This window comes from Callorhinchus milii, unplaced genomic scaffold (assembly GCF_018977255.1).
Source record: "Callorhinchus milii isolate IMCB2004 unplaced genomic scaffold, IMCB_Cmil_1.0 Scaffold5, whole genome shotgun sequence".
NCBI classification, from domain to species: domain Eukaryota; kingdom Metazoa; phylum Chordata; class Chondrichthyes; order Chimaeriformes; family Callorhinchidae; genus Callorhinchus; species Callorhinchus milii.
Window position 1 is genome coordinate 32,202,572 of NW_024704746.1, and position 15,299 is coordinate 32,217,870.

Consider the following 15,299-nt stretch of genomic DNA (forward strand, 5'->3'; position numbering starts at 1 on the left):
TGTCCTAGTTTACTCCTAAACCCAGTTGCTGGGAATTTGTAGAACTCAATTCATCTCACATCAGGACGGCAAAAAACAATAACCACCCTATTTAACTGTCTAAAACGCTGCTGAGACTTTGCAGCGTTTGTAAAGCAGAACTAAAGGGTTGCAATGTCAAGTGAGTAAAAGCTGCCAAATACATAATTACACATATAGAGAGTGAAAGGATAAAAGGACTTGCAGAACTGTTTCCCACTAAAGCTGTCGAATAAGCATGTACAATTTGTGCTGTGCTGTGGTCTCTGCCTTTCGGTGGTAATTTGTGTTTTGCTATTAGACTGATTGTAACATCAGTCTTGAAAGCAAGGCTCACAGGAATCTCGCTAACACATTAAGTATGGTGGTTCTGGGACTGTTTTAAGAGAGGTGAAATCTGGTAGGGTTTCAGATATTTAAGCATAAACTTGGACCGTTAGCTTCATAGTTGCATTCCCAACCCACCCTCACTGCAATTGTTTCTAGCTGTTCAACATTGCACTGTGGGCTGACCTTGGCTTTGGTATAGACATTTGATTGTCTAAGGGTTACATATGCATATAATTGAATCCTGATAAGCACATACCAAATGTGGCAATAACTATGCTTAGATTGCCCCGTCTCCAATGTGGTAGAAATGGGATTCGAAGGTTTAGACGCCAAATGTCTCTTCTAAATATTAGTTACTCTGCACTCGCGGTTCATCAGCAGTAATTGATTATCTCAACATTAGCAAATGGAAATGGTGCTTTGGAACTCTGCCCATAACTGGTAACCTTCTAGTTAAACTCCTCTGTTTAAAGAACTTCCAGATTAGGCATCTCTATTTTCCCCTGAATGATATCAGTGTTTCTACAAAAGTATGTTTTCTTTTATAAAACAAGAAGGTAAAAGTTCATTGAAGTTAATCGATGTTCTTTCAAATGGGTATTTTTCTTTTTTTAAAAAAGTGGCCTCATTGTTGAGATTGGCACCTACACATTCTGTATTAGAAACAGTGTTAGAATGTGCTCTGGTCTAAATCTGCTTTTCAATCACATTCAGTCTTGCCAAGTTTCCGGTGCCATTACTGTTGATGTATAGAATGTGCTGCCATCTCGATTTGGCTTTGCAGTTCAGCTTCGAAATGGTCTCTTGAGTAGACATTGAGCTGAATTAAATGTATGTCCAATACTAAAAGCCATCAGCACAGTTGAGCAGGTTTAAAGAACGCCAATAATGAAAGGCATTTGCACATTTTTCTCTCATGCTGTAAATCATCATGAATGAAAACAGTAAATCTTTCATGTTGTTTGAAGAGTCATCAATTATGCTTGGAGGTTGCAGGTCGCAATAAGAGTATTTACTATTAAACAGAAAACCTGCCTGAATAAACATGCAAGTGATCTGGAGGAAAGGGCTCTACTTTGAGGTAGGTTTGGTTTCTAAATGCAAAACTGTGGGCAACAAGACTCAGTTTGTATCTACATACTCCAATTTTTGACCTTGGTTTAATGTCTTAACTGAAGGATGGAACCTCTGAAAATGCAGCAGCCCCCAGTATTGTGCTGGAGTGTTAGCCTAGTCTGTGAGTTCGAAGTCCTTACACGGGGCTTGAACCAACAATCTTTTGGTTTACGGGTGAGTTGTTATAGAGGGGGGCCTTGTGTCATGTTTGCATGAATAATATACATGGGCAACCACATTGCGCAATATACTGTGTCGTTTTATGGTAAAGCAGAGTGAAAAGTAAGGTATAGTTGGATCCATGGCTACATTCATAGTGTGTATGAGTGAGTTGTACAATAACAGCAACACTTGCACGCACTGTGAATGGGGAGAACCACAATCTTGAAAATCATTTCTGTGGCGTTTAAACAGTATTGTTTTGTTCATGGCTTCTGACATCTTAAGAGACCCATGGGTTATAAATGATACATTAGCACAGATGCACATTTGCTGCATGATCAGAAAATATTTAGCACACAAGGGGTAAAGAAAATATACAAAAGACTTTACCTTTTTCGTTGCTGATTACATACTGCGGAGGTTTGTTCTTGTCAATGCTGTTAAAACTTTGACTTCTTCTGTTCAGGTTGGTGGTTGTTTGGACCTTGGTACTGCTGCCTGCAGCTGACACCCTAGAGGGTCCAGGAAGCCTGCAAAGCAATGGAAGCTTGAGTCTTCCACAGTAATTGTACACAGCAGAGAGAGGCAAGAGCAAACTGTAAAGTCAGATTGTTAGAATGGGGGTGGGGGGCTGTAGAATTGTTCTTTCCTCCCCTCACTGGACAGTCTTGTTACACTTAATCATTAATGCTAGTTACAGTTTCCAACTCCACTGCTGCCAGTGTCTGTTCTAAGCTCATATCAGCTTTTTGAAGTTCATGGAAACTTTCTTACCCAACTATATCAATATAAGCTTTTGAAAGCTTTTCTCTGTACGGTCAATATTTGCCTTGTGTCGTCCACATTTTCCGATCAAGATTATGCGAGGTGCATCGACACTTCAAATGGAATTGTTTGTATAATCTAATCTAACAAGGTCCGGTTCAAATGTGACTCTTACCACAGATAGATACACGGTTTGAGGAGCCTTGTAATAGAATTTAATTCTTAAACAATCACAAGTACGGGTTTTGCTTTTTTCAGCTAAAAGCTGCAGATTTGGAATTTCTCCACTTTAAGTGATTTATTTACACATCTTGTAATATTTCAGAAACAAAAAGAATAGCACACAAAAAGCTTATCATTTCAGGGAAAGTTGGAGAAGGTCAGAGGACAGCTTTTATTAGTTATTATGAACACATTAACCTGATTAATAAAATGCCTGTGGTACCTTTTTTAAAAAAATCCTCATTACCTTCCAATAAAGCAAATCTGACTTATTCCAAAGCCGGTGACTTTTCCTTTTCTTTCTTTCTAGGCATCTAAGCGCAGAAAAAATATCCCCGACTCTATTCATTTCAATGTGTTTGTAAATCCATACCACTATGTATATATGTGGATATATAGATATATATAAAGCTTGTTTCAAATGTCCTGATCTTAGCAACTCCATTACATTTCTCATCTCACCTCTATCTGACAGCAAGTAGCATCTCACAATTTAGGCATCCTTACAGCAAAAGCTGTAAGGAGACAGGGTTCCATAGTGAGCTGGATGGATACAGTCCTGTTACAGCAACAACCGAGTTCAGCTCCAGCTTGGACCAGTCTGGCAAAAGTCTCCTCGTCTGTGAAGCTTCCCAGGAGGGGTAGTCTTGGGGCTGTTCCCTACCCATGTCCCAGTGGAATCCCCTCCACAGCACAATGAGCACTAATTCGCTGATCTTATATTGATCGACAGGTTGGGAAATCAAAATGTCATTCTGGTGCTTTTCTGAAGCTGGTGTTTAAGCACTTTGTTAAGAGCAATGTACCATTTACAGGGTAGCTGACCTGTGCTAGATCTGACCTGGGAATCATTGAATGTCATTGTTCGGTGCAAAAAAGATGTTTAAAACCTCCGGATCCCAGAATTATAGTTGCTTTCCTCCTTGTCCAGCAAGGAGGAGATTGGAAAGTTACTCAATAGTTAATTCCATCGTCTTTGTCCTTTTTCTGTCCTTTCCTTTCTCCAATAAAATGATTCAGGTTATGTATCCAGTGAACAAGGGGCCAGATTGAATGCACACCATGTTCTCCACAATATATTCGTCCAATTTAATGCCCATATAAAATATTTTTCTCAACTGTACAAAATTAAAGTATAAAATTCAACTTAATGCACAAAGTTCAGACAACAGCAAGGGGCAACTGATGGGATGTGCTGTAAACAGTGGCTTGCTGCCACCTTCTGAATACTTTAAGGTATGGCACATTACAAAGGTGGGTGCACTGCACAGTGGGTATTTTATATGCATTGTGTCATATTAGGATATGCTGTATCTCTCAGCAAACCTCAGCAAGGCAAAGCAGAAAGAGGTGGAATTTGAAGTTTGGCTTCTTTCCTTATACTGTGTAGTCAACTCCATGTTCCCAAGGGTTGCACCTGGCAAAATACGGTTTTATTATTGAAGAAATGTTTCTATAATAGGCTGCGGCAAATAAAACAAAGCAGATTTTAGTTTGTTTTAATCTGAGCAGTTGACTGAAAATGAATGTGCAAAGCAGTCGTTTTAATGCCACTCTTCTGTGAGTTATAAATGTATTTTGTTGTAGTGCAGTCATTACTCACTGAGGTCCAATTTCCCATTTGCTTCTCAGTGTTTATGGACTGTGACTTTGCTGCTCCTGAGAGGCACGCAGAGCGCTTGCGCAGCACCATCTGTCCATGCGCTAACCTCAACAGTGAACCATGAATACAAGTAATCTCCGGTTCCCAGAAGTATGCACCAACACAAACGTAGAAATCCATTCGATCTGTTTCATTAAATTAATCTGACAGACCACAGAGGACCTTCACTCCTCTGCTCCACACAATGAAGGAGAACTGAATGGGGATGTATAGGAGTTGTGCTGAGTGACACATACACAACAGGATATGATTAAGCACAGCTTTTCAATGGAATGCTACAGACAGTGACTCAGTAACCAATAACAAATCTTTTTTTATAAAAGCAACGTTGAATCTGTTTTATTCTTTTCCCTCTGACAATCGTACTGTCAATTTATCAAGCTTTTTGAGACGATTCGGGTCAACGAATTCTAATCTTTCTTTATGTTACGGTTTAGGATTCAGGCTATTTTAATATCACGTGGCTATGAATCAAACGCTTCAATTGCTCTTAGAATCTGATGCTTCAATCCATCAAACTATTGAATTCTACATTTATTATTTAAATAACCAAGCACTGTATTTCTAAGATAATAGTCTAGCTGTGTATTATTAAACAGTGCTAGGAACTATGTACTTAGTCATTTGATCCTCAGTGACTCAGAATGATGACAAAGGGAATAACTTAAGTACTTAAATTACAATTTTCTAACCTAAGCTCTTCAGTCTCTTTTGTTGGAGAGGAAAATGGTTGCGCAAAAAGCATTAATTATTATTTTTTGTTAAAAATTAGATGCAAGGTTCAAAACTTTTTCTTTCTTACTCTAACAGTGAAGCAAGTTACCTGGGATAAAATTCCACCTGGGTTTAGATTTATTCTATTTGCAGTGCATTTCAGAGAGTGCAAAATTTGGCCAATTAAATCCCCTTTTAACTCCAAAGCCTGTTTTTTGTAGGTTCTTGAAAGAAACTTACAGAAAACCCGCTTTGAAATTAAAGACTGATTAAGAATCTGACCAATTTTGAATGATCTGAAAGGATACGTTAATTTGAGTCAATCTAGACCAGAGGTGGAATTTCTACCCAATCGCTTTCATGTACCACACCGAATTACAAAGTGTCATCCACACAACTGGCAGGCAGTGAATAAGAATTACCAGCTGACCTAGTAGACTTTTTCTGATTTGCTGCAGTTCCAGTGTGTTTGGACTGAGTTGCATATCTGGCTGCCAGACTGCATAACAAGGGAGAAAAGAAGGAAAAGAGTCAAAGTTACACGTCAAATTAACTTATACACAAGACATTTGAATCAGATTAATTTAGAAAATTTGTAACTGAGAATTATAGCTGAGCCATGAACAATTAAAATCAAGTCACAAGACACATCATACATAAATAAACATGAAGCAAGAGATTCTGAGCAGAGTGGTGTGCATGAGGATGTTCATGAAACAAAACATGGCCCATTGTCTTTTTCATCTCACAGGACCAGAATTAGCAGGACATCCTCTTCTGTTTTTATTTGCTTTCTCATTCAGCTGTTTTACGTGTTCTTAGCTGTTCGTTCACTTCCTCCTTTAAGCTGTTAACAGAAGAGCTCTCGCCCTCCTAATTGCCCTTAAGAGCTTTTGGCTTCTTGGGTTGAAACACCCGGTCAAGGCGAAAGGGTTAATGTAAATCATAAGCTGCTCGGAAGCAGTCTCTCTTCTCTTGTTTTAGACTGACGCTTCAAGGTTAATGACAACTTAGTCACATATTTGCTTTGGCAGCACAATATTAACAAGGAAAAATAATACCGTCATTTCTCATTTGGCACCTGATTTAGTTGGCACTTTTTTACAAAAGCAAAATATAAATAAATCTTGCTCGAAATGCAGTGTATTAACAAACATCAGTTATGTCCCTGTATGTTCAATGAGTCGCTGCGGTCAATAGCACAGCCAAAAGATTGTGATGACCACCGCACCACTCACACCCCCCCCCCCGCCCCACCTCCCCTCCCCACACACAGGCTTGATCATTGATCTTTGCAGAGTAAGCTAATCTTGCCAAGTCGCACAGAAGAACAATGGTCATTTGGTTATTATGCCACAAGGCTCCTTCAGAAGGAGGGTAAAGAGAGAAAATTGTTCAGAGGGAAGTAAGCACCTGTAGCCTTACCTGAAATAATTTGACTGTACGAGTTCTGTTAACCTGCAGTCCGCACAGACCAGAGCAAACAAACTACCTTCCTTGCATCAGTGAAAAGTTGAAATTTCACACGGAGGTGAGACAGTCGACTGATGATACTTATGGTGGTATTTACTTTAATTAATAAAACTAGTAACTCAAAAAAAAAGCTTTGAAACTGGCAGTTTTACAATGACTGGTGGCTCATCTTTAAAGTTGTGGGGTTTTTTTTCAAACCTCAGCCCATGACTAGGTCAAACACTGACTGACCTGCTTCGCTGGTGCAAAACTGAGCTGTCATCCCCATTCTGTGGCCGGCTTCTAAATCACCATGGACTATAACAGGCTCTAAATCCTTTAAAATCCAATTTGACTGTGATTACCGATTGCTAAGCAGCCGTGGGAGCTCAGTGAAGGAAAATTGTGCAAAAATCAAAATAGGTATCCTGAAAGTGTGTTCATTTATCAAAGCCATTCATTGTAGTGCAGTTTTCAGTCTGAAAGTGACATGTGTAACAACAACAACAACAACAAGATTCCATTTATAAATAGTAAGTTATGTGTAACTTACTATTTAGTGTAATGGACAGGAATAAATATTCAATAAGTATATTATATCGGGAGTTATTTCTCAGTGATGGTCGTGCTCACATTTTATTATCAGAGTCAGCTAAATAAACTTGTAGTGATGACCAACTATCAGCCATCCAGGTTCTAAGGGGAAACATATGTGGATTAAAGCCGAACTGAAGTCAGTTACATTTGTGCTGTCTCGCATAAGGATTAGAAAGTTAAAGGTTTCAGCAGACAAACCGTCAGCCAAATTTCCACATAATCAGTTCCAAATAAGCCAAATGTCATTTCGCAAAGTACAGTTCCAGTGCAGCTCAGTGCAGCTACTGTGATAGTGTATGCTGCTGAATCAGCTTCAGATCACTGAAATTGTACAACAATTTATCAGCTCAATTTCACCACCTTTCACCATCAGCAATCAGCAGTTCAGTCACACTCGAGAGTGAAGTGTTCGACTGCAGATGCAGAAAGGCAGCGCTTGAGTTTAGTTTCTTTGGATATTCACTGATGCTCAGAGTTGCAACGATGCTTTAGATGGTGGTGACTTTTCAAAATGTGGGATTTTTGTAGATAACTGGGATAAATATGATCCCATGATTTATATTGAACTAGTTGAGTGCCTCCCCATGTATTATTTTCACCCGGTCAGACTGAAGACAGTCACTCTTCCCAATGTTTTCTACAGTTGTATAAGGTTGGTCTAACTGCATTGTTGAAGCTAATAGAGCTGTCGTGTTATTAGCTGAATGTGAAGCTGTATCGCTAGCTGGGAGCAATGTAGTCAGGCTGATGGGCCACTGTCAATGAACAGCCTTTCAGCCCATACATTGATGGGTAGCCTCACAGTGCTTTATAACAAGAACATCTTTTTATTGTCCCTCTTAACTGCTAGAACATTTATTAATAATGATATAAATCTGCTTGCAATACCCTGTAACGTTAAAAGATTTAATAGCAAAAAAAAGAGGGGGGATTGTTGTAACTTAGAAAAACAATGCACAGGATAATGCAAAATTGACAGCTCACGCTCTCAACCAGAGAAGGTGCATGGCAGGCCGGGGGGGAATAAGATATCAATTGAGTTTAAATTTAGGGAGATAAAGGAAAACAAACATTATTCTCAGAGTTTAGGAGACAGACAATAATAGATAATGCCATCTTCCAACAGTTAACATAAATCTTTCTTCTTCCTGATTACGATCTAAACGAACATTCTCTTGTTCAGTGGCATTCATGATGGAAGATAAAACTGAGACATAAAGCAAATCTGGAGCACTCGCTGTGACATGTCAATCACTACTGCAAAATACTGTACACTTTAAAATTATTTGGTAAAATTAAAGTTTTAACATGCCAGTGTTGACGCCTTTACAGCCCCCACTTTAGCTCTGGGTTGGACTTATCTATCTTGAACTGTTTGAATACCAAAGTGTTCTATGCTATAATCTAAATATCCTTAGTTGATTTAGTTATGCTGTGTGTTTGTGTGAGTGTGAGACAGAGACAGAGTGAGAGAGAGAGAGAGAGAGAGAGAGTTTGTTCGTGGAGGAGTGGGGAGGTTGGATGGCAATGTTGAGCAAATGTCAAGATATCGTTGATAGCACAAAATGCCCACACTTCCCAAAGTAGTCCAACTGAAAGCAGAGCATTCACATTTTGCATGTGTTGTGGATTTTTTTTTCTGGTGAGTTTGGGTCCAGGTGAGTTGGTGGGTGACATACCTGGACTGCATGTCTTGCTGTGTTCTCTGCTGACAGACGGGGACAGAGGCTGCTGACTGGTGGGACACCTGGTTTTGAAGCTCTGCCAGAGACTGGTAATACTGCTGCTGCTGCTTGTAACGGGATAAACTAAAAAACAGTCCTAAAATGGCTTTTAGATTTCCATCTCTTATTTCTGCAAAAGAAAGACAAACACATTTAGGCTTTGATGCAGTTGATTTCAGGGAAATAAAGAACATCTCATTTTCACACTTGGCACATGTGGTTTCAAACGAGAGTAATAATAATAATAATAATAATAATCCTTGCATTTGATATAGCGCTTTTCATGTCAGGAGGACGTCCCAAAGCGCTTCACAGAACACACTGTAAAGTGAATTGAATGTATATTTGTGGGCGAACGCGGCAGCCAATTGCGCACAGCAATGTCCCACAAACAGTCGTAGATTGAAAATGAAAATGAAAATGATCAATCGTTTTGGAGGGATTATTATTAGACGTGTGGAGTAAGGAAACTTGCCCAAGGTTTCGCCCTGCCTGTAATTGAACTCAGGTCTCTCGCTTGCAAAGCGAGTGCACTGAGCTACAGGACCCCACAAGAGTAAGATTCCTCTTTGAACCAAGTATAAAACAACTCTTCCCTATATTATGATTTCACGATTGACTGAGATTCTCGCCCGAGGCAAATGGCACTAGTTTATCTCAGGCTTCAGGCCATGTCTGTCAATCATGTTATATCTGGCTGGGAATGTTGCTGAAGGTTACAGGGTAAATATATCCAGGACTTTACAAGATAGATATTGTCCTGCTGGCACCATGGGGCTGTCATCTGGAGAAAGCAATTGGTTGGGGTTGAAGAATGAGGATCTAAGGATAGACAGACAGATATTTTGGTTATTTTTTACAATTACTTTTGAATCAGTATATATGGTCTTGGGAGATAAATGAGTCGGGTAGAGGGCACAAAAACAACAACGGAACATGATCTATGGAAGAAGTGGTCTTGATAAACTTAATGGCCTTTTTTCATTCCACATTTTCTTATATTCTGATAAACTGGAATTTGGCTTAGCAGATGACCGAACTGTGTGATAAATTTATAAATTCACATTTATAAATAAAGGATGTGGTAAAGCTGGAATAGAGACATTAAATGCCAATCTAATTTTCGGGAAATACATAAGTTACTCTCCTTCATGGGATACATCTTCCTGACTTCTTTCTGTGGATTATACAATACAATTTACATTTATATAATGCCTTTCTTGTCACCAGGATATCTCACTGCTGGCTGGGCACCTGAGCTGGCATGGAGAGGTACAAGAACAAAATTAAATTTGTATAGTGCCTTTCATGTCGGGAGGATGTCTCAGGGTCCCCTTCTCTTTATTTCTTAAATGTACAATACAGCAAGCTCCTTATTATGGTACTATCCTTTGAGTTATTGACAGTCTACAATGAGACTGCAAACAGTACTCTGATCAACCAAAACAAGCATAAAAAAACACTTCACAATCTAAACCTGAAGCAAATCATTTGTTCACATGTAAATCACCCAATGTAAGAGCCCTGAAATGTATTGTGTTATTTGCACAGCGGGAGGAAGGAGGTGACCGTAAGTCACCGAGAAAGGGGAAGAAGAGGACAAGGTGGAGGAATTGAGGGAGAAAGTTCCAAAGTTTTGGGACAGAGTGGCTGAAAGCACAGCTGCCAATGGTGGAGCGGAGAGGACGAGGGAAAAGCAGGAAGCCGGAGCCATCCGAGCGGAGGCGGCAGGTGGTGGAGTGGGGAGCAAGCGGGTCAGAAATGTAGGGAGGTGCCAGGGCGGGATGGGATTGGTAGACAAGTGAGAGGATCTTGACTTCGAAAATCAAGTCTTGAAATCGTAATTAACACAACAAATCTAGTTAGTAAATATTGCATCTTAAAGCCTACCCTACTGCTGAACCAAAAGAACACACTGCTCTTCCTGGTTGATCTTCCTTTGAAAACAAAGAAACTTACCAAAATTATTTTCCATGAAGACAAGATGCCTTTTAAAAGCAAACTCCCTGCCAGTCCCAGAAAACACAGCTGTAAAAATGCGTTCAATGAGAACAAACGAAATCACCAGGAGAAATGAGTAACAATTCTGCTGCGGATTGTTATTGGTGTCTTTTTTTTAATAATATCATACCCACAAAAACACAATGCAGAATTGCTGATAAATGTTCTGTGTATTTTGACGCTCAGCATTCCTTGGTAGACCATAACAGTTTATTCATAGGAGGGCAGGGTGCTGATCTCTGATCTTAGGCTGAAAATATTTTGCACAAAGCAGGGAGTACTGTACTGTCAAACAGTTAGAAACTGTCCTATGAAATGTATATTTTGCTAATGTGGCTTTGCTTAGTCATATCCTATTTACAGGAAAAAAAACTTCAGGTCTCAGAAACTGAACATATCATAAATTAGTCATCAATTCAGTGGGTCTTGTTCCCCAGATTTCCTTCCTTTATTTATGTAGAGCCTCCAATTATTCAACACTTGAGGAGAATGTAACTTTACAGAACGATGAGAAACAGCATTAAACAATTTAACTTATTAGAATCACGGGATTTGTTTGGTTTTATTATAACTTTATTTTATGTTTCACCCTCAAATACAAGTTAATGCACTTTACAATTTATTCAATGAAGCCCTTTGAGATGCCTCAACGACATGATAAGTCGCTATATCAATACAAGGATTATTATTATTGTTTACTAAATGCATCTGATATGGTTCAAAATATGTGTTGCCTCACTTGTTTTGTTTCATGATGGGGGTATTTCCAGACCGAATGGTCAGCACCTGAGAATACCTCATGTAGCGCACCAAACAGGTGATGACACAACTGTGAAGTTGTTACATGTAAAACATACATAAATATAGATAGAAACAAATTCAATTCTCCGAGTTTCTTTTAAAGCTACAAGTTTTGGAATCATCCACGTCACTCTTTTCTGAATCCTCTCCAAAAGCCTTTTGCCCAGAACTGCACAGAACAGTCTAACCGTGACTCACCAGTGACTTACAGAAGGTAAGAATAACATCTTTTTTAATTGCAGTCAAATGCACCCTAAATGCAGACTAGCATATGATTGGATTGGTGAAAGCAGCTTCACATTGATACGGAGCCATCAGTTAATGGGCGTGAATAACACCCAGCACACAGCTCATTTTCCTTCTTCATCTCGGTGAATGGACAACCCTATATTTTGTGCATGTTTGTTCTTGTTCCAGTGAAATGAGTTGTCAGATTGCTTCCAACAATCTACTTGCAGTAAGCCACAACCACCAATTTAACTCAATACCACAAAGAAGACGAAACCGCAAGGCAAGTTTCCTTACTCCACACGCCTCTGTTTACCTAACAGTAAATAGGAACCCGGTTGTTAAGTCAATTGGCGGATTGGCTTTTCCTGGGGTAATAATGCCTTAAAAAAAATAATAATAATAATTCGGTCACTCAGTCTACGACTGTTTGTGGGTCACTGCTGTGTGCAATTGGCTACCGTGTTTCGCCCATAAAAATATAGAGTCAATCCACTTTACACTATATTCTGTGAAGCGCTTTCAGGCGTCTCAGCGATGTGTTTATAAGGCGCCACATCAAATGCTAGGATTATTATTGTATAAAGACACGGTATTACCAGCGGTAGCTTTATTTCTGGCTAAAGTGAACGACAGAGTACTGGAATCAATGGCTCAGAAAGGGAAGGCACTGATCAGTGAGAACAATGCTACCGTGTTGCAACCCAGTGGTTCAGTTTACACGCTGACAAGGTCAATAGAATGGTGCTGTCATCTTCACTTGAATATAATGTGCAAAGTAGATTCGATGTGGTAGCAGTGACTCTCACTTAGTGAATATGGACTTCTGTCAATGTATATTTGTTACTGGATATAAGCCACTTAAACTTTCGATACTCGCAGATCGGCTAATTGTTATTTCCGAAAGCCGATAACGCAAGTGAAGGTCAGAGGCTCTGAACATAATAATATCTTTTAAAGAAACATAATACTTATACAAAAGGTGGCATTTATTTTATCTGCTTCAAAAAAAAAAACTAAGTGGGAGAAATCCCATCAAGGTCTCGTTCTACTATTTTACTTAGCACTTCATAACATGCAGAATTTGGCAAATCGGGAATTTAATCTTAAACTTAAAAGGTGCTTTTCTGTAGCTCTTAGTTCTTGCAGAAAAAAACAGCCACAAAATCAAGACTGTATTTAAGAATTTTTCTGATTCTGGATACTTGAAAATGTTACGAAAAAAAGTAAATCCACACCCAGGTGGAATATCTCCTTCTAAAGTGTGGCAGCATCTTGTTAGGTCAGCGAATCAATCAAAAAGGGAGATTAAAAAATCTTTAAAAAGTCACCAATGACAACCAGTAGCAGAATTGTTACTTATTTCTCCGTGTGATCTCGCTTGTTCTCATTTCCCAGGGTCTTATACAAGATTCAGTTGAGCTGGGAAATCAAGCAGCAATAAACTGTAAATAAAACTGCACCAGAATAATATTAACTTCCTCATTTTAATCCATAGATCATTTTAATTAACAACAACTTCACTCTCGAACAAGACAGGGAACACATTCTTTCACCACAAACTCTTTTTGTTTAAAAAAATCTGGGAATAAAAAACTTTAAAAAGAAATAATGGATTAACCCTCTTAATGGTTAAAATAAATATTTAACCTGTCAACCTCGACAAGGTTGTCTCCCCGCTAAGTGGATCGCAGATTGATAGTAACTTTACCACATTCATCATCGATCCTTAACTTTAGGTAGACACCTTAATCTTCGGACTCACTGCTGCTGACTGGAAAAGCCTCATAAGTTCTCTACAGAACAAGAAGGAACCAGGGTACACATTCCCTGCCCCTGCCCACACACATACTCAAAACACGTTCATAATAATAATCTAACCCTTGCATTTGATGCAGCACCTTACCATGTCTTTGAGACATCTCAAATCGCTTCACAGAATGCGCTGCAAAGTTAGTTGACTGTTTAAATGCGGCAGTCAATTGCGGACAGCAGGTTCCCACAAACAGTCGTGGATTTAGTGACCAAATTATTATGTTTTTTTAAGGGGTTATTAAAAGCGATCTGCCAATCGACTAGCAACCAGGTTCCTACTTACTGCTAAGTAAACAGAGGCACGTGGCGTAAAGAAAGACATACATGCACAAGCTCCAATTTCAGAGTTAGAATGTGCACCAAACACAATTTGAATCTGGATCAGGGATTATGCTCATGTTATTTTGATAAAGGCATTTCATCCAATGGATTACTCTAATGGATTCTTATCAACAACTAAAGCTCCAGGCCTCAGCCGCTATTTATTACTTCCAGGGAATCCGTCCATTTCAAGCTCACAGCGGATCCAAAATAATTAGTTCTTTAGATAACAAATGTTCTTCAACACACAATATATAGATTAAAACAAAACTTTCTTTCAACTAACCAGAATAGTCTCCCTTGGTAACTACTGCTTGTTGTTGGCATATATCACATACTGATTGACAATAATGACTTCCATTTATACAAGAGGTCGAGATTCTCTCTGGGGTGGGCAAAGCGGGGGACGTGAAGCAGGCGGAGACGATGAGCAGAGGGAGCGGACGGGTTGGTAGGGGGTTAGGAGGGCACAGAAGTAGGGAAGACCAAGGGTGTGGAGGGCTTTGAAGGTGACCACCAGGATCTTGAACAGTATCTTCTGAGCGATGGAGGAATCAAAGGAATCAAAGAGTACCTTTACCACGAGGAGAGCTCCTAGTGGTGACATTAAAGAGCAAACCTGTCAGAAATCATTAATTGAGCGACTCTGAACTTAATACCTAAACATTATTTGTTTTTAATCCCCTCAGATTCACCAGTTATTTCCCCCTTATTTCCCGAAGGTAGTGACTTATCTGTGATATTCCCAAAGATGGCATTTTCTGCACACAGAGCTTGATCTCCAGTATCGGGTGTTTGTTTTGCTAACTGTTTTCAAGAGCCAGCCACGCAATGGAGTTTTTGATACAACTGCTCAAAGTTCCCCAACAACTGTTAAAATTCCCCAACAACTGCTCAAAGTTCGAGTACCATCCAGGTGATTTCCGAAGCTCCAGAGCAATACACACCTCTTCACACTTTGTTTATGTTGCATATTTGCCACTGATTCCCCAGAAAAATCAAAGTCATTCATGGGCAAAATCACAATCATTCGCTGGTTAGATCACAATCATTCACTGGCAAAAATCATAGTATTCACTGGTGAAATTCACAGTCAGTCACTGGCAAATATACAGCAGCACGACAGGATTTAATGACGTATCCTCAGAGGTGCCAGGATTTTACGGAATTCAAGGTTTCACAACTGGAATCTAAAGGGTTAAGAATATTCTGAACTGTAACCAGCCCTTTAAACGGGTCCCGCTCAATGCTGCTGAGAGGTAAGTGACATTTCACATGTGGAAATGATCACTCTGCATTTCATAGTGTGAAATATTGATTTCTTTGGCAATAAAATTACCAATCACTGGTACAGACGAAAAAGAAGTAAA

The 15,299-nt window shown here is 39.3% G+C and overlaps 1 protein-coding gene across 2 annotated transcripts in view; it reads right to left on the minus strand.

The window, feature by feature from the left end:
* Positions 1 to 8,746, minus strand: part of nav3 (neuron navigator 3) — a 128,813-nt gene extending 120,067 nt beyond the window's left edge. The window contains exons 1-2 of one of the 2 annotated variants that reach the window (XM_042334937.1): positions 8,719 to 8,746; positions 2,017 to 2,156 (exon numbers count right to left, since the gene is read on the minus strand). In XM_042334937.1, the coding sequence (XP_042190871.1) occupies positions 2,017 to 2,156; positions 8,719 to 8,729 (151 nt within the window). In that variant the 5' untranslated portion in view covers positions 8,730 to 8,746. Of the gene's footprint in view, positions 1 to 2,016; positions 2,208 to 8,718 lie in introns of those variants that run through there. The other variant, XM_042334938.1, reaches the window with a different exon arrangement.
* Between the last annotated feature and the right edge of the window lie 6,553 nt (positions 8,747 to 15,299).